Raw genomic sequence first — 18,746 nt, 5'->3', positions numbered from 1 at the left:
CCACCCCTCAAGGCCCCGTGGCTGTGCCTCGTCTTTGGAGAAGTCCTTCCTCCCCACCACCCCATCCCATCCCCCCTCACGACTGGCGCTCTTCTCCTTCCTCCGCCCTCCGATAGCGTTTCGTGCTTCACATGTATCTGCGCACAGAGTGGCCTCTGCGAGAGCGGAGCCCCCCGAGGGCAGGCCCCACGGCCCGGCAGCTTCCGTAAGCTCCGCAGAGCCTGGCAGAGCAGAGCCGGCGCGACCGTGGGGAATGCATCAATGTGTTTGTGCTGGGGCCCGAAACTGTGAGCAAAAAGGAGCACGGTCTTGGAAGTCTCCTTGAAATATAAGACAGATAATCCTCTGAAAATTCTAGTAAGAACATGGCTCCTCTGGGCAGTGCTGAGCAGCTGGGGGCATCTTACCTTACCCCACCGGTGCAAGCACTTCCTTTCTGGACAAGGGTCTGGGCACACTGCTGACCCTTCTCAGGAAGGCCCGGTCCCACAGAGTCAGGGTGACCCATCCCAGCTCAGGGACTCTCTGCCCGAGGTGGCCCACGCCCACTTCTGGCATCCATTTCCGGAAGTTACGGGGCTTTGTTTGGCCATCCTGGACTCGCACACCGAGATATCACTGTTCCTTCCCACAGCCTGTACTACCCCACCTCCTGGCCTTTGCTCACACTGTTCTTTTCACCTGGAGTACCCTTCCCTGCGGTCCCCATTCCACGGTCACATCCTTCCCTCTGGTTGCGCATGGTGTGCGTGCACCGCTTCACTAGCAGAACCGATGACTCTTTAGGGCCCTGCCTCTCTTCCCTGGCTGGGGTCAGGGAGCCAATTCCTTTGTCTGCACCCGGCAGGGGCCCGGCTCAGGCGCGACAAGGAGCAGGCACTGAGCACGCTGATGAAAGAGTGGGTGAACGCACACAGGAACAGAAGGCCACACACTCACCCACGTGAGACTTCAGTCTGCAGCCACAGATGGGGAAGAGGATGAAGACAAAGTTCACCAAGTCAACAGCTGCTAGGTAGGCACCCGTGAATACCTGGGAGCAAAGGAGAGAGAGTCTTGGTGTTCGAGCGTTCTCCAGTGACCACAGCACCTCTCATCCTGGGTCTCCTCTCCCACTGACGTGGTGCTCCCGGCAAAGCCGCCTACTGGCCCCAGGAAAGGCTGGTTATCAACTCCGTTTGACTGACGAGGAGGTGGGGCGCGTGACTGACCGATCCCTTAGGCAGAGGCCCACCAGCAGAACCAGCCCTCCACTTCTCACTCCGCACTCTTCCCAGTGCACGGCCAGCCTCTTCTGTGTGACTTTGGCCCAACCACTGACCTTTTCTGGGCCTCACTTTCCTCCCCTGCAGAACAGGGATAGTAACAGCGCCTCCCTCCGCTAAGCAGATTGCATGAACCAATACATGGAAAGTGCTCAGACCAGCACCTGGAGGAACGGACGAGGCTCCTACCTACCAGAGCACCAGCTACTATACCAGGCGAGTCACTGGTCAACAGCAGTCTCTGGAGGGGCGCCTGGGTGGCTCAGTTAGTTAAGGGTCCGACTCTTGATTTCGGCTCAGGTCCTGACCTCAGGGTCATGAGATCGAGTCCCGAGTGGGGCTCCATGCTCAGCGTGGAGTCTGCTTGGGATTCTTTCCCTCTTTCTCTCCCTTTGCCCTGCCCACATGCCCCCCCTCCAATCCCCCTCCCCGCCAGCTCATGAGCATGTTCTCTCTCAAAATAAATAAAATTAAAAAAAAAAAAAAAAGCAGTTTGATTCCTGGCACTGCTGCTTACTGGACCTTATAAAAGTTATTCAACCTCGGGCGCCTCAGTGGCTCAGTCGGTTAAGCATCTGCCTTCGGGGGCGCCTGGGTGGCTCAGTCGTTAAGCGTCTGCCTTCGGCTCAGGTCATGATCCCAGAGTCCTGGGATCGAGCCCCACATCGGGCTCTCTGCTCAGCGGGAAGCCTGCTTCTCCCTCTCCCACTCCCCCTGCTTGTGTTCCCTCTTGCTGTCTCTCTCTCTGTCAAATAAATAAATAAAATATTTAAAAAAAAAAAAAGCATCTGCCTTTGGCTCAGGTCATGATCCCAGGGTCCTGGGATCGAGCCCCACATTGGGCTCCCTGCTCAACAGGGAGTCTATTCTCCCTCTCCCTCTGCCTGACGCTCCCCCTGCTTGTGCTCTCTCTCTCTCTCTGTCAAATAAATAAATAAATGAAATCTTTAAAAAAAAAAAAAAGTTATTCAACCTCTAAGCCCGAGTGTCCACGTGTGTAAAACAGGGATAAAGAGAGAGCCTAGGTCATAAGATAATTTGAGTATTAAATGAATTCATATGAGACAAGCCCTCAGTGCCAAGTACATAGTGAAGTATTTATTTATTTATTTTTAAAATAATATTTTATTTATTTATTTGAGAGAGAGAGGGTGCACATGAGTTGGGGGGAGGGGCAGAGGGAGAAGCAGACTCCCCACTGCTTCTAAAACAATAAAAACAAGGCTCTAAAAACAATCACCACAACCATCACTATTTATTGAGCATCTACTCTGTCCCAGCTGCTGTTTGAAGTCATGGGGATAAGGTAGTGAATACAAAGTCTTGCCCCTGGGGAGCTGAGCCTCTAGTAGGGGTTAACAGACCAGAAGCAAGAAGCATAAGTAAGGAAAACAGACGGTGTATCAGGGGCGTCAGCTATGGGAAAAAACAGAGCAGGGTGAAGGGGTCTGGAGCCCCTGCGGTAGAGGTAGGGCACGGCTGCACGTGAGTGCTCAGGGGAGGCCTCACCGAGAAGCTGACCTTTGAGCAAAGCCCCGAAGTGAGCCATGTGGCTCTCAGGGCAGGAGCACCGGATGGGGGCAGAAACACCAACAAGGGCACAGGCATGAGGCGAAACCGCACCTTGACGGTGATGGAACCAGACAGAGGCCACTGTCACCTGTGGGCCCGACGCACCTGGATGGTGAGCTGTCTGGCCAGAATGGCCCCGATGGTGTCACAGAGGCTGGTCAGGAGGCAGCACGCCGCACACAGCACTGACTGGTCCCGTCCGGATCTCTTTGCACATCTCAGATAGAGAAGCCTGTGGTGACAGACGGGGGGGGGTTGGTGGGTATGGACAGAACACCAGAGCCATGAGGGGGTTCCCAGAGCAGGTGTCTGAAAAGGGCAATTGTGACTTTGTGTCCCTGTGAAGCACTCTCTCCCCCCAGGGATTCGGCGGGTATTTTTGAACTTGGTTTACAGATAGGAAAATCAAGGATCAAAGACCGCAGCACGAGCCCACGGCACGAGCCAGACCTGCCTCTCTAATGAAGAGGAATTTCTTTCCTCCCACAAATCAGGCCAACTCAAGTTCATGACCTACTACTCAGTGCTGGCAAACTAGCTGTCAGGTTTGATTATTGAAAGGAAACGTGCGGGTTATAAAAATAATTGCCTAAATGAAAAAGGCAACTTGATTCTTTCAAATTCACGTGAAATCCTTCAAAGCCGTACGTGCAGGGGGGTGGCCTGGCTTCTACCAGCCCTTGCCCAGATTAAGCATGTTCTTTACACACACACAGCGAGCAAGACTTCTCAAAGATGCCATGGCACTTTGGGCTGACCTCTCCCTACAGGCCCCTAGGGAGGGGCCTGACTTCCCTCCCTCATTCCCCTTTTCCTGCCCTGCCCCACTCCCCTGGAACAAGCACAGAAAGGCACAACAGCCTGGAAGCGCTCAGAGATCTCTTAGAAACACTTTGTTCTAGATGTTTCCGTGCTACATTTTATGGAGAAACTGAGGCACCATTGCAGCTCTTGTTTCATTTTCTTCAACCACAAGGTGGTACTCACTCCACGTCGTCGTTAGGACTGTTTGGCTGGTTCTGAGGGCCCGCCCTGGGGCACAATGGAGGAGGAGGGAAGGCTGCTGGGTTCCCACATTTCCTGATCTGCCAGACGAAGCCCCAAGCTCACAGTGAGAACGGAAACCTTTCATTTGGGCCCTGGGCTCCTGACACCAATTCAAAGCCTAAGAGCGAAGACTCTAGAGACTCTCTGGGCTCAGATTAGAAATAGTTGATTTCAACCTTCACATTGGAGAGCCGAGAAAAGTGAGGCCTATGGTGACTCGGTGAGTTCATGGCAGACCCTCTGGCTTTGCATGTGGAGGCTTTGCTCCCCAGCCCTCAGGGGAGGGGGATCCTGGGCTGACCCTACCCCAGGCCACACACAGCTTAGAGGACATACATTCCCTGAAGACAAGGTGGGGAGGGGCTCAAGGAGGGCAATGTCCTGAAAACAATGGGTGTGCAGACCTGAGGTGGGCTGAAAAAGCAGAGCCTCTGCCCTCGGACTGACCAGCTGGGCATTCTCGGGGGACTTACCTAACCTCTCCCAACTCGAGTTTCCAGGTCAGGAAATGCCTAATAATGCACGTAGAGTGCCTCCTTAGTGTCCGCTGGACAGTTTAATCCTCACAAGTCTGCCCCTTTCTATAAGGGTCTGGGGGTTCAGGTCTTTCCATTCACTCAGGCAAGTTAGTTAACCTGTCAGAACCTCCAGCTTCCTCATTAGTACATGGGAGTAGTAACAGTCCCTCCCTCATGGGGCTGTGGCAGGGATGAAATGAGTTAATAAATATAACACTGGGCCCACAGTAAATGTTCTAAGGGTCTTTTTATTTGCATTCCAGTGACTGAGTACGGGGGCTGCCAAATCTCTGCAGCGATATCACACGAGGGAGTGCAATGTCCACGGGGTGCCTACGATGAGCCGGTGCCAGCCCCCCCCGGGTTGCTGGTCCTTTCTCCTCTGCCGGGGAATACTTGCGTTGCACCAGCTTGGGACAGGGTGGCCGAAGACCTGGAGGCCGTCTTTAACCAGGCTTCAGCCAGCTTAGGACCCAAGTGACGGTGACCACTGTGGCCAGAGTCGGATCATCGCCAGTCCCCATGGCTGATCAGAGGGCCTTGGGTAAAGGGAGGCCAGAAACCCCGAGAGCCTTGTCCTAGGTCCTTGCCCTCTGCCAGATGTTGGTGGTGGCGCGGGAACAATAATAAGGATGTTTAATGAGCACACACTAAGAGCTTTACAGGGACTAACTCAGTTAATCCTGCCATCCGACCCATGAGTTACCATCCCCATCTAGGTGAGGAAAATGAGGCTCAGAGGTTTTAAGCTTGCCCAGCTCACACCGCCAGTCGGCGGGGAAGGGCTGACAATAGAACCCAGGCAGGACTGGCGGCTGCCGTCCCCGGCCCCACGCACTGCACCACCCGGCCTCCTCCTGCTGGCCCCCAGCCAGCCTCCCGTGCGCGGAATCCGGAAAGAAGTCCCGACTTCAGTCCGCAGCCGAAGGCTCCTTTCGATCGCGGAGCTGAGCTGCCTCCTGCCTCCTCCCTCTCTGCCCCCTTCCTCCCAGGTTTCCAGGAGGGAGTTGGCGGCGGGGGTGTGGGGTTAGCGCCCCGCGCCCCGCTAGCCCCGCGCCCCCCGCGGCCGATCCGGCCCCCACCCCGCGCCGCCCGGTCCCGACCCCATTACAGCGTGTGGGCGGCGATCCAGCAGGAGGAGGCGCAGATCCACAGGCCGAAGGAGATGCAGACGCGGTGGCGGGCGAAGCAGCGGTCCAGGTAGTCCCAGTCCCAGAGCGCGGGCGCGGGCGCGGGCGCGGGGCTGGCAGCCTCCCCCATGGCTCTCCGGCTCCGCCCGGCCCGGGCCCCAGCCTCCCGCGTGGCGGGGCCCGGGCGCCGCCCGCCCGCGCTGCCGCCCCGCGCCCCCTTCCCCCGGCCCGGTGCCCCCGCGGCGGCGGCGGCCCCGGCAGAGCGCACGGCCGCGGCCGGGAGATGGGCGCTGGCAGCGGCGGCGGCGCGAGGGAAAAGTTTCCGGCACCGCGCGTCTCCCCACCCGGCGCGCTATTGTCGGGGGTTGGCGGGCCAGAGGCCGCCCCCCAGCGGCGGGAGCGGGCAGCGGCCTCCGCACAAAGGCTGCGGCCCCCGCCCCCCGACAGCCGCGGCGGCGCCGCTCCCGGACCCCCTGCGGTCCCCCACCCCGCGACCTGGCGGCCAGAGCCGAATCCCGTGAACCGGGGGGTACGGTACAAGGCACTTCGCTTATTAAGCACCCCATTTTCTGAACCGAGCAATACACCTACTTCGCGCCTGGCGCAGCCCTTGGGTGCTGGGGATCCTGGGGCTGAGCGGGCGGTCTGAGCCTTCTGAGGGTACAAAAGAAAGGGTGCGGTGGGAGGCCGGGCAGGAGGACACAACCCCCCTCATCCCCCGCCCCCGCCATCCCCGCATCTCGTCTCCATTGTCGGAAGCCGTCAGCGACCCCCCCACCCCCACCCCCCACGGAGTCGCCCAAGTACAATTCAGTGGTTGTTAGTGTATCCACATAGTCGTGCAACCACCACCACTATCTAATTTAACAACATTTTCCTCACTTGCCAGGAAGCCGGTGCTCATTAGCAATTACTTTCCCCTCCACACTGGCAGCCTTAGGCAACCCCAAATCTATCTGCTGTCTCTACGGGTTTGTCTGTTCTGGAAATTCTATTATTTATTTATTTAAAGATTTTATTTATTTATTTGTGAGAGAGAGAGCACACAAGCCAGGGGAGGGGCAGGCAGAGGGAGAAGCAGGCTCCCGGCTGAGCAAGAAGCCCGATGCGGGGCTCGATCCCAGGAGTCTGGGATGGTGACCTGAGCCGAAGACAGATGCTTAACCGACTGAGCCACCCAGGCATTCCTGTTCTGGAAATTCTATCTAAAGGCAGTCCCATCCAATAAGTGAGCTTTTTGTGACTTCTTTCACTCAGCATAGTGTTTTTAAGGTTCATCCATGCTGTAGAGTGTGTCAGAACTTCCTTTCTTTTTATGGCTGAATAATATTCCATTGTGTGGATATATCACATTTTATTTATCCATTCATCAGTTGGCGGACACTTGGGTTGTTTGCATGTTTTGGTTCTTATGAATAATGCTGCTGTGAACATTTGTGTAAAAGGTTTTGTGTGGACAGACGTTTTCAGTTCTCTTGGGCATGTCCCTAGGAGTGGAATTGCTGGGGCTCCTGGTAACTGTTTGAGGTTTTGAGGAACTGCCAGACTGTTTTCCAAAGTGGCTACATTATTTTACAGATTCATTTATATTTAAAGTTATGACCACTCACAGGAGAAATGAAACACTATTTGTCAGACATTTTCAGGCTAGGAGCTGAGGACGGGGTTTTTTTGTTGTTGTTTTAAAAGATTTTATTTTATTTATTTGAGAGAGAAAGAGTGTGAGAGAGGGCATGAGCGGGGTGGGGGGGGGAGTGGGGAGGGGCAGAGGGAGAAGCAGACTTCCCCCTGAGCAGGGAGCCAGACACCAGGCTCCATCCCAGGACCCTGAGATCATGACCTGTGCCGAAGGCAGGTGCTTAACTAACTGGCCTCCCAGGCGCCTCTGAGGACATGTTTTTGAGAAAAACAGACAAGTCTCTACGTTCATGGAGCTTACGGTCCAGTAGGAGAGAGAGACATCAAACAAGCAAAAGTAAAATGAAAATATGTTATTCAAAAGAAGGGGCCAAAATTAAAATATGGAAATGATTAAGATAAAGTGATGTAAAATGAACACCAACTAAGGCAAGATTAAAAGGTTAAATTAAAAGGAAAAAATCTCTCTCACTTTTTCTCAAATACATAAAAACTTAAAAAAATAAATAAAAGGAAAAAATATAGTAGCCAGGTTTCTCATAGACATAAACAAATACCCACAGTCTGATGGCCCTGCCTGATGGTTCTTTGTGGGTTCTTCGGGAACACCTGTGGATACCGACCTGTGATTGCTGGGATCCTGGGTTCCTCTGGTGACATGGCCTACCTACTGTTCCCAAAAGAGAATCCATTCCATGAACTATGTCGCTAAAACGAGGACAGACCCTGCCTGTGTCCTCTCACAAGGTTCCCGTAGGGCACAGCTACCTTATGCTCTGCTTTGTTGAGGCTTGAAGACGCCAGAATTTAATTTGATTTGCTTCTTATTAGGACTTCCCTGTCCCTCAGGCTCAGTATAAGCCCTTGGAGGCTGGGCCCAGTTGAACGAATTGCTTCATTCCTCCCCACCCCACCCTGGACCAGGTTTACACACCTCAGCAGTTTTTCCTTAGAGTGGTTAGTTCTCAGCCTTTCCAGTGAACTCTTTGAGAATTTGGAGAAAACCTCAACCCTAAAAATTAGGAACATGTGTGCCCACCCACGCAGTTGTTCATATAATCTTAAGGAATTTGTGGAAGTCCTGAAATGCAACTATAGATTTTGTGGAAGACAAAAAACCCCTCATGTAAGGGGCACTTGGGTGGCTCATTCGGTTAAGCGTCTGCTTTCCGCTCGGGTCATGATCCCAGGGTCCTGGGATCAAGTATTGGACTCCCTGCTCAGTGGAAAGCCTGCTTCCCCCTGCTTGTGCTCTCTCTCTCTCACTCTCGCTCTATCTCAAATAAACAAATAAAATCTTAAAAAAAAAACAAAACAACCCTCATTTAAGGGGTTAAGCCCTGAGTCCCCTCCCAAAGCACTGGGGGCGGTGTGGCGCATAGACGGAGGTGTGGGGATCACTCAGCTGGCCTGTCAGAAAGCGTCCCTGCTGAATCCAGCTCTCTGGGCACGTGTGCTTGGAATCTGCACCGATTCATCATTTCCTGTGGCTGCTCTAACAGATGAGCATAAACTTAGTGGCTTAAAATAGCAGAAATATATTCCCTCCCGGTTCTGAAAGCAGGTTCCCTGGACCACAATCAAGGGGACTCTAGAAGGGGAATCCATTCATTGTCTCGCTTCATCCCCCGTCTGGTGGCTGCCAGTGCTTCTTGCTTGAGGCCTCATCACTTAACTCCGTCTCTCCCTCCGTGCTCACGCTGGCCTCGTCTTGTGTCCGATCTCCCTGTCTCTTTCCTATAAAGATTGCATTTGTGACCGCTCAGATCATCCACGTTACACCCCCCATCTCAAGATCCTTAACCGAATCACATCTGTGGACTCGTTTCCCATATAAGGTTCCAGGGATTATGACCTGGTATTTTGGGGGGCCATTAGCCTATGACACTGCCTTCCCACAAGCTTCCTGTGAGATTCTTATGAGAAATGCGGGCTTGTGGAGATGGCCCTCAGTGGGGGCGGACTGGTTGTGGGGAGCTCATGCCAGTCCCTGGACATGTTGGCTCATAGGAAAATGCAATGGGAAGAATGTGGGCTTTGGAGCCTCCTGAAGCAGTCCTCCCTGCCCAGGCTGCTCTGTGTCCTGGTCCTGGAGGGGCACAAGCCCCTGGGCCTATACTCCTCCTCAGCTAGCACACCCCTCAGAGCGGGATGAGTGCTGTCTTTCTGCCAGGCTGGGAGCATCTTCAGCCAGGGCTGTCTAGTTCCTATCTGTATCCCCAGCACCTGACTCAGTGCCTAGCACGTAATAAGGAAAATAGTTACTGAACGAATGGATTTTTTTTTTTTAAGATTTTATTTATTTATTTGACAGAGAGAGAGAGCACAGATAGGCAGAGCGGCAGGCAGAGGGAGAAGCAGACTTGCTGCTGAGCAGGGAGCCTGATGCGGGGCTCTATCCCAGGACCCTGGGATCATGACCTGAGCCGAAGGCAGACGCTTAACTGACTGAGCCACTCAGGTGCCCCATGAATGTATTTAAAAAAAAAAGATTTATCTATTTTATATATATAGAGAGAGAAACACGAGTGGGAGGGGCAGAGAGAGAGGGAGAGTCTCAAGCAGACTCCCCAGTGAGTGCATAGCCCAGTTCGGGGCTCAATCCCAGGACCCCAAGATCATGCCTGAGCTGAAACCAAGAGTTGTATGCTCAACTGACTGCACCACCCAGTCAGTTGATATTTATTTATTAAAGATTTTATTTGACAGAGCAAGAGAAAGGGAGAGAGAGCACAAGTAGGGGAAGCAGCAACAGGAGAGGGAGAAGCAGGCTTCCCGCCGAGCAGGGAGCCCGATGCGGGGCTCGATCCCAGGACCCTGGGATCATGACCTGAGCCGAAGGCAGACGCTTAACGACTGAGCCACGCAGGCGCCCTGGACTGATGTGATATGTACTGTAGTAAGAGCATGTTTACGATGCTTCGGTGCCCCCACCATCGTGTGTGCGGGTGTGTTGGAAGGGCTTTTAAGAAACCCACAAGCGGGGCTTGGGCGGGTAAGCTTGCTTTTGGCACTAGCGCGGCACGAGCAAAAGCCGAAGCCCAGCAGGAGAGGTCCTGCAGCAAGGGAGCAGACGGGCAGGAGAGCGGGCCGCGCCACCCAGTCATCAGGGCAGCGGGACTTCATCCGGTCGGGAACACAGGCTTATATAGGTGAGCCTACGCCCTTCCTGCTGTGAGGACCTCTCCCAAATTCTGCCAGGACCTTCCACAGGGCCTTTCACACAGTCGGCCCTCAGGAAGTGAATCAGTTCCTTCACCAGGCTCCTGGAGGCCCGGCAGCTGCCCCACCCAGAAGCTAAAGCTAATGTTCCTTTGGCCACGGTCCAGAGTTTGCCGAAAAGAAAAGCTAACAAGAGGACCGTCACACAGGTCCTCCCTCTGCGGCATTTCCTGTTAGCAGGGGCACTGAGCCCACAGGCTTTGTCCTGGACAAGGAAGGGCTGTGGCTGCCGGGACTGTCCTGCAGGAGCAGGCGGCCGGCGCGGCTGGAAGTGCCAGTCTCCTTGGGGGGACAGGCCGGCAGCTCAGCCGCTTCCCTTCTGAGGACGTGCTGCCCCCTGCCAGTGTCCCTGTCGGATGTTTTATTTAGAGGAAGGGCTTGTGGCTACTACTCAAACAGCAACATTAAAAAAGGCTCTCTGCCAGTTGGATTTACCTGCTAGCAATATAGAAATCAATTCTCAGAGGATGCATTTTGAAATAATGGCATTTCCAGATCTGAATCAGGCCCACTGTGGACATGCTGGACTGTCATGAGAGAAGCAGGTGGTAGGACTGTCAGGGTCCTCAGTTCTTCTTTAACCTCCATCATCAACTCACTGTTTGGTCTTGTGAAAATTCTACTTTTGGTTCCCCCTCAAGTTCTTCATTAATAACACCCTGTTGCTGAAAGTCACTTACTTCACAATGCTCAGAAGCTAGGCAAGGGCTAATGGAACTCATAGATGTTGAAACATTACATTAAGGAAAATTTTTAAGTAATCTCTACCCCCAATGTAGGGCTCAAACTCACGCACTGAGAATCAAGTCGCATGCTCTACCGACTGAGCCAGCCAGGGGCCCCAGGTTACTCACCTTTTAATTAATTAATTAATTAATCAATTTATTTATTTTTCTAAAGATTTTACTTATTTGACAGAGAGAGACAGCTAGCTAGAGAGGGAACACAAGCAGGGGGAGTGGGAGAGGGAGAAGCAGGCTTCCCACCGAGCAGGGAGTCTGATGTGGGGCTCGATCCCAGGACTCTGGGATCATGACCTGAGGCGAAGGCAGACGACTGAGCCACCCAGGCGCCCCGGTTACTCACCTTTTAAAGAGCCAACTAAATAGAATTCAGTACTTGAATATTTGCAACTCTTAGTTACCTACTTTAGAAGTAGCCAAGATGTACAAATTATAAATATGAAACCCACCCCTTTCTTCCCCCACTCTCCTGAAAAAATTCTGAAACCTTTGATTGTTGGGTCAGGCAAGAGTTAAAAGTCATTACTGTTATCAATTAACTTCTGAAGTTGTTACTAGTCACAGTTTAAGTGCCTAATAGTCACATCTGGCTGTAGTTACCTATAGGATAGCACAGATTATAGAACATTTATTTGCACTGTAGCCAGAAAGTTCTATTTGATGACCCCCATATTACAACATCTATAGCAGCACAACTTTTAAAAATCAAAACCCTTTGGAGAATAATGATGTGTCTGTGTAGGTTCACTGTTAACAGATGCACCACTGTGGTGCGGGGTGTTCAGGGTGGGGGAGGCTGTGCATATGTGGGGACTGGCGAATATGGGAACTCTGTACTTACTGCTTAATATTGCTGCGAGCCAAACACTGTTCTAGAAAATAAAGTTAATTAAAAATTAAAAAAAAAACAAACCTGCAAAAACATCTACATGTCCATCAATAATAGAACCATAAACTACCCTAGAGCAATGACGATTTATTATTTATCATATGTAAGACTATGGACGAATCTCACAATGTTGGATTAAAGAAGCCAGATACACGAGTACACAATGTAGACTGTGTATGTATCATACAAAAGCTGGTGAAAAGGTCAGAATAGCGGTTACTCTTGGGAAGGTCAGTTTGTGGCTGAAAGGAAGCACGGAATGCTGACCCTTCTGTGTCTTTTTTTTAAAGATTTTATTTATTTGACAGAGAGAGACAGCGAGAGAGGGAACACAAGCAGGGGGCGTGGGAGAGGGAGAAACAGGCTTGTGGGGCTCGATCCCAGGACCCTGGAACCATAGACCTGAGCCGAAGGCAGACACTTAACCAACTGAGCCACCCAGGTGCCCCGACCCTTCTGTGTCTTAATCAAGGTGCTGGTTGCATCAATGTGTTGTTTGTGAAAAGTCAGCTATCTATACTCTTAAGATTGTGTGCTTTCTGTATACATATCACACTTCAATATAACATTTAAAAGATGTATTCAGAGTCTACTGTGTACTGGGCACTTGTCACTTACATAATGCCTTTCACTTTTAGATTGCTCAAAATTGTTTTCCCTTCATATCAGAGTCTTTTGAAAGCAAAATCTTTCCTTTCTCTAGGGCCCTCTTCACCCTCAACTGGTCAATAGTATGATGAACACGACAGACAACAAATGGTTAAGGGTGGATATTTTGAATGATTTTTCCTCACTTCTCCACAAAGACGTTAGAGGGATGGCATTAAACAGATTTCTGGCTTGCTGCCATATTTTCCAGTTTACCTACGAAGAAAGCATATGTTGCTATTGATATCCTGACCAAAACCTTAACTTCCTTCTAGTTTCCCAAAAAGTAAACAGATGACAGATGTGTACCAGGTTCTACTTTAAAAGGACAGTATATTTCTTGTAATAAAATGCTGGGAAAAAATTCAAAACAATAAAGTGATAATGCTAATGACTGGAATTTATTTAGTCTAAAGTACTAACTGCTACAAGGGTGAGGATACCTAAAAAAATTGAAAGGATGCTTCACCAGACACCCATTCTGGGCAGAAGCAAAGGTGAAACTAGAAAGCCCCCTTTCAGGGTGTCCTAGTTTTGGTTTTTCAGACTCTAAGCAGAGGACTTAGGTTTAGTTAATTTTCTTAAGTAGGCTCCAGACTTAAAGTGGAGCCCAACATGCGGCTTGAGCTCACAACTTGAGCTGAGATCAAGAGTTGGACGCTTAACTGACTGAGCCACCCAGCACCCCTTAGGCTTAGTTTATTTGGGAGGCAATCCAATGAAGCAGAAGTGAGGGAGTGGAGAAAGTGAGGGGAGGGAGAAAGGCCACAGGTGAGTTAGTGAGGTGATGTTCACTGTGGGCAAGTGGGGCTCAATCCCTCTGAGGGTGCAGTGAGGCACATGTACAAGGTACTCACCGAGTGATAGGGAAGCCGGGGCACTTACCAACCAGCCCGTTCACCAGTTGGCGGTTGCTCTGGGGGTGTTACATCCCCAGCCCTTCTAGATTGCCCTGTGTGCAGGCTGAGCAGGCTCCTGTGGGGCAGGAGAAAGGAATACAGGGCTTTGGTGGTGGAAAGACTTGCACAGGAACTGTCCACTGGGGCTGCAGGGGAACTCATAGTGGGCTAAGGGATATGGAGTGGTGTGGGGCATCCACAAAGACATCTCTTACTAGTAATACTTGCTAGAAAATTGAGTCAGATGCTCTTCACAATTGTTCCACACTCACAAAAGTTAAATACCAAAGGTATACATCCAGAAATAAGCCCTCACACATTTATGTTCAATTCTTGACAAGGGGGCCAAAACAATTCAATGGGTAAACACTAGTTTTTTCAACAAATGGTGTTGGGACTACTGGATACCATATGTAAAAGAATGAAGTTGGTCCAACTACCTCACACCATATACAGTAACTCAAAATGGACCACAGACGTAAATCTATGAGCTAAAACTATAAAACTCTTAGTAAGAACATAGGGGGTAAATCTTAGTAACCTTGGATTTGTGAATAGTTTCTTAAATTTAACACCAAAAACACAAGCAACCAAAGAAAAAATGGATACATCTGGACTTCATCAAAATTAAAACTGTGCTCCAAAGGACACTGTAAGAAAATGAAAAGACACCCCACTGAATGGCAGAAAACATCTGCAAATGACAGATCTGATAAGGGACTTGTACATACAATGTACAAAGGACTTTTGTAACTCAGTAACAAGATAACTCAATTAAAGAATAGGCAAAGGATCTCTTGACATTTTCCAAAGATGATATGCAAGTGGCCAGTAAGCACATGAGAAGATGCTCAATCAACATCATTAGTCGTTAAGGGAATGCAAGTCAAAACCATGAGATACCACTTTGTACCCACTGGGATGGCCAAGACATAAAAAGACAGATAGTAACAAGTGTTGACAAGGATATGGAGAAATGGGGGGCGCCTGGGTGGCTCAGTCGTTGAGTGTCTGCCTTCGGCTCAGGTCATGATCCCAGGGTCCTGGGATGGAGCCCCGCATCGGGCTCCTTGCTCAGTGGGGAGCCTGCTTCTTCCTCTCCCTCTGCTGCTCCCACTTGTGCTCTCTCTCAAATAAATAAAATCTTAAAAAAAAAAAAAAAGGATATGAAGAAATTAGAACCTGTTGATGGGAAATGTAAAATGGTGCAGCCATTCTGAAAAAGTCTGGTAGCTGCTCAAAAGGTTAAATATATTGCAGTTCCACTCCTAGATATATACCTGATTAAAAAACCTGTGTCCACACAAAAACTTGCACACAAATGTTCAGAGCAGCATTATTTATAATAGAAAGTGGAAACCTAGATGTCTTTTTAAATGATTTTATTTGAAAGAGAGCGCACAAGTGGGGGTAGCTGCAGAGAGAGAGGGAGAAGCAGACTCCCTGCTGAGCGCGGAGCATGAGGTGGAGCTGGATCGCAGGACCCTAGGACCCCAGGATCATGAGCTGAGCTGAGCTGAAGTCAGACGTTTAACTGACTGAGCCACCCAGGTGCCCCTGGAAACCCAAGTCTTTTAACTGATAAATGGAATAAACAAAATGTGGTATATACATTCGATGGAATGTATTATTTGGTAATAAAAAGCAATGAAGTATGGAGAGATGTTAGAATACATGAACCTTGAAGACGTCAGGCTAAGTGAAAGCCAGTCACAGGTCACACAGCTTATGATTCCATTTATTTGAATGTACAGAAGAGGCAAGTCCATATATAAAGCAGATTAGTGGTTGCTTGGGGCTAGGGGGGTGAGAGGATTGGGAGCCAATAGCTAAAGGGTCCTGGGCCTCTTTTTGTGACAATAATGTAGAACTGATTACCGTGACAGTTACACAACTCTGAATATACTAAGAACCATTGCACTGTATACTTCAAATTGGTGATTTTGCATGGTATATGAATCTCAATAAAACGGTTACAAAAATAATCAAGAGCATGGAAACATATGTACCTACTTTTTCTGTAAAGTCTCATGTTTTAGCTATTACACTATCATTAAAGCAAAACTTATTCTAAATCAGTACATGCTTTTTTCATTCAGTATGGAAGTTTCTCCCACACAACTGTGCCTGTTCTTCAGTAAATGGAACAAAGTATATTTTAACATGCCAATGCTGTTCCTCTACCAATGAGCTTTTTTTTTTTACTGAGACTGTCTCATTTTTCTCAGATAAAAGGGAATGACTAGAAGTAGATTGTTGCAGATGGGACCAACACCATTTTAGAACCTCCTTAGCTTTGCCTCCTCTCAATTTGCCTCAGCCTTGGTCTGGAGTAACCTTTCACTCAGTATTTAAAGAATTAGAACACTAACCCCTTACCTATTTATAAACCCTTCCTTGGCTTATCCAGTACTTTTGAGAAAACATCCAGAATCCTCCCCACACGCTCAAAGGCCCCATGTGGCGGCTCTTGCTAACGTCCTTCCTGCTTCAGGCCCTACTCCTGCTGTGGCCATTTTCCAGTGCCCTTTCCCGCCACACAGGAGGTGGGGTTTGTTAAATGAACAAGTGTACTTTTTTTATTCTCCAGGTGGAAAACATTTTTAAATATATCTTAAATTTATCATGGCCACATAGGGCAAGGCTTAACTGTGAATTCATAGATGAACTTTGAGGGTCTGTGTTTCTTATGGGAATGTGCATTTTTCTGGAGAAAGCATCCATAACTTCCATTAGATTTCCAAAAATATCTATCACACAAAACAAGGTAAGGAACTGAGTTAAGGGAATAATGAGGCTCACAGAAAAAGGGAGACAAAAGTAAAGTGAGAGGCTAAAATAGCCATTGTGTATTTATTACAAACAATGGCGCTATAAAAGGTAAACTGCCTTTGTCATTCTTGATGGTTGTAAGTACCAAGGAGATCAGGGATCCCTATGCCTAAAACAAAAACTAGCTGATTATCTCCCCATTTTCTCATCCCGTAGTTAGCTACAGAAGACCGAATGCTTCCTTCTGTAATAGCGGCTCATGTTGATGGTGATTTTCCAAGAAGGCTGTGCTCTCCAGAAGCTTTTGAAAACTACAAACGCCAGTCCCCCATTCCAAGATCTGATATGCCTTCTGCCATAGCAGGGGTGTAGTGGGTATGTGTGAGGTTGAGAGTCATTAACCTAACTAATGTTCTCTAAAGAAGCCATCTAAAATCCCAGTCATGTCTTGGCAAATTCAAACTGTTTAAAGAACGTGAAATGTCCAAATGGCAATGTATCTACATAAACCAGTAAAACATCTGTCAGTGGCAATTTAATTTTAGTATCTTTAAAAAAAAAAAAAAACCAAACTCCAACTTACAAATTAGTATGCATCTGCGTATTTGTTCACACACACATACAACCATTTGTTCCCTCATCTTAGGTTCAGCCTTCTACAGGACGAGGTTTCTGGGGCTCCAAGATGACTGTGTTACAGTCGCTGCTCCAAGGAGCCCCCCTGTCTGGATACTGGTGTTTGGTGTGGCTGCGTGCCACGAGAGCAGCGTCCATTCTATGCAATCACAGGCCAGAGCAGCTCCTGTTCTATTCCAGATGCACAGTGCAGATGCCATTTCTGTTGCAGCCCAAGTTCATGTATCCAGGTGCTTATACAGTCGACGACTTTTCTCTTTTTTATTTCTGTTGCCATGTTTTTTCCAGGCCTTCCCAGCCCTGCTCTCAGCGCTCACAGTAGCTGCGGTCACCATGCCACTCCCAGGCTTGTAGCCCATCACAGCCTGGACTCCTTTGGTCAAAGCTCTCACATTTTCCTAGGAAGTAAGATAGCATTATTTGAGATGTGAGCACAGAATTATTTATGGAGAACTCCAAGAACAACTAAATTCCACCTACTGATAAATAAACAAAATGTGGTCTATCCATTCAATGGAATATTATTTGGCAATAAAAAAAAGTACGGATAATACATGGATGAACCTTGAAGTCACGATGCCAAGTTAAAGAAGCCAGTCACCAAAGGCCACAGAGTGGGCGATTCTATTTATATGAAACGTCCAGGACAGGCCAATCTATCCAGGACAAAGTAGACGAGTGGTTGGCGGGGGTTGGGGGGAAGAGGGGAATAGTGAGTCACTGCTAATGGCTACAATGTTTCTTTCTAGAGTGAAAAAATGTTCTAAAATTATGGTGATAGTTGCACAACTCTGAATATACTACAAATTATTGAACTGCACTTTAAAAGGGTGAATTTTATGCTATGTGAAGGGGTATTTCAACAAAACTGCTATATAAAATGTGTTGGATCAGAGGGTAAAGAAAAACTTTAAAACTTACTTGATGGAAAAAAGTTTTATCAACTATATTTTCAATCTGTGTTGCTTTTTTATTTCTGCCTGGATGTATTTTCAGTTCGCCACCATTTGTTTTGCTCTCTAGGAGTCGCTGGTGTTGCTGCTGAAAGGTCGCAGGGTCTCTTCCAGGAGGAGGATGACAGTACAGAAGTTTACCCTACGAAGACAAGAAGCATAACAGCACATCACAGGTGCCACCTTTGTTATCCCAGAGGACAAAGTCCTCCGACAAGACCTCTCCGCCAGGCACCCTGACAAGCTTCCTGCTTTCTGATGTGAGCTGAGCAGAGTTCTGTCACCTACAACCGGAGAGCCCTAACGAAGACACCGACTGTGCTCCTTAACATGTTCGGGAGGCCTCGCCGGCCCACGGCCCCCACACCAGAAGGAAATCTTTCTCCTCTGTGCTTTTCACCTTGTTTGCATTTCTACTAAAGTGTCCTTCAGTACACTGACATGACTGTACTTAGGGTAAATATTTTCCACAACAAAAACCAGGACACAACTAGACAGCGGGATGATACTATGGGGATGTTGGGCTGGCCGTGGTTGCTCGCTGGGCGCAAATTTTCTGCTTCCTGCTGTAAGCGCTCTATAAACTGTGGTTGGTTTTAACTCATCCTCTCATCTTCCATGGTTTTACAAGTGGTAAATGAATAAATAATTTATCCATACAAATATTCCATTAACTTCTTTCTTCCTGAACTGAAGGCAAGAGAGTATGCTGCCCAATTTGACTCCTGTGCTTCCCAGAGCTCTCCTGATGTGGCACTGAGGAGGGGGAACAAAGCCGAATCCTCATAACCAGTTATTACTGGAGACCCGGAAT

The 18,746-nt window shown here is 49.1% G+C and overlaps 2 protein-coding genes and 1 long non-coding RNA gene across 12 annotated transcripts in view; 1 reads left to right on the top strand and 2 right to left on the bottom strand.

The window, feature by feature from the left end:
• The window catches only part of TMEM44 (transmembrane protein 44), a 36,221-nt gene extending 30,355 nt beyond the window's left edge, over positions 1–5,866 (bottom strand). For all 6 annotated transcript variants that reach the window (XR_013445944.1, XR_013445945.1, XM_036114400.2 and 3 more), the window contains exons 1-3: positions 5,514–5,866; positions 2,943–3,069; positions 940–1,033 (exon numbers count right to left, since the gene is read on the bottom strand). Coding sequence is in view for 4 of the 6 variants with exons in the window: in XM_036114400.2 (XP_035970293.2) it covers positions 940–1,033; positions 2,943–3,069; positions 5,514–5,662 (370 nt within the window). In the remaining 2 variants the exon portion in view is untranslated. The remainder of the gene's footprint in view (positions 1–939; positions 1,034–2,942; positions 3,070–5,513) is intronic.
• LOC118549801 (uncharacterized) lies at positions 5,023–18,595 on the top strand. The gene is made up of 2 exons (XR_004924247.2): positions 5,023–5,602; positions 18,003–18,595. It is a non-coding gene; the product is annotated as an uncharacterized LOC118549801 (long non-coding RNA).
• LSG1 (large 60S subunit nuclear export GTPase 1) overlaps positions 12,252–18,746 on the bottom strand; it is a 33,311-nt gene continuing 26,816 nt past the window's right edge. Inside the window, exons 13-16 of one of the 5 annotated variants that reach the window (XR_013445941.1) lie at positions 17,901–18,074; positions 16,927–17,377; positions 14,113–14,715; positions 12,255–13,647 (exon numbers count right to left, since the gene is read on the bottom strand). Coding sequence is in view for 1 of the 5 variants with exons in the window: in XM_036114399.2 (XP_035970292.2) it covers positions 17,198–17,377; positions 17,901–18,074 (354 nt within the window). In the remaining 4 variants the exon portion in view is untranslated. Of the gene's footprint in view, positions 14,716–15,293; positions 17,378–17,900; positions 18,075–18,746 lie in introns of those variants that run through there. The other 4 variants (XR_013445942.1, XR_013445940.1, XR_013445943.1 and 1 more) reach the window with 4 other exon arrangements.

Source organism: Halichoerus grypus, chromosome 1 (genome assembly GCF_964656455.1).
Source record: "Halichoerus grypus chromosome 1, mHalGry1.hap1.1, whole genome shotgun sequence".
Taxonomy (NCBI): Eukaryota; Metazoa; Chordata; class Mammalia; order Carnivora; family Phocidae; genus Halichoerus; species Halichoerus grypus.
The sequence above is the reverse complement of the archived record's forward strand: the minus strand, read 5'-3'. Positions and strand labels throughout refer to the sequence as shown.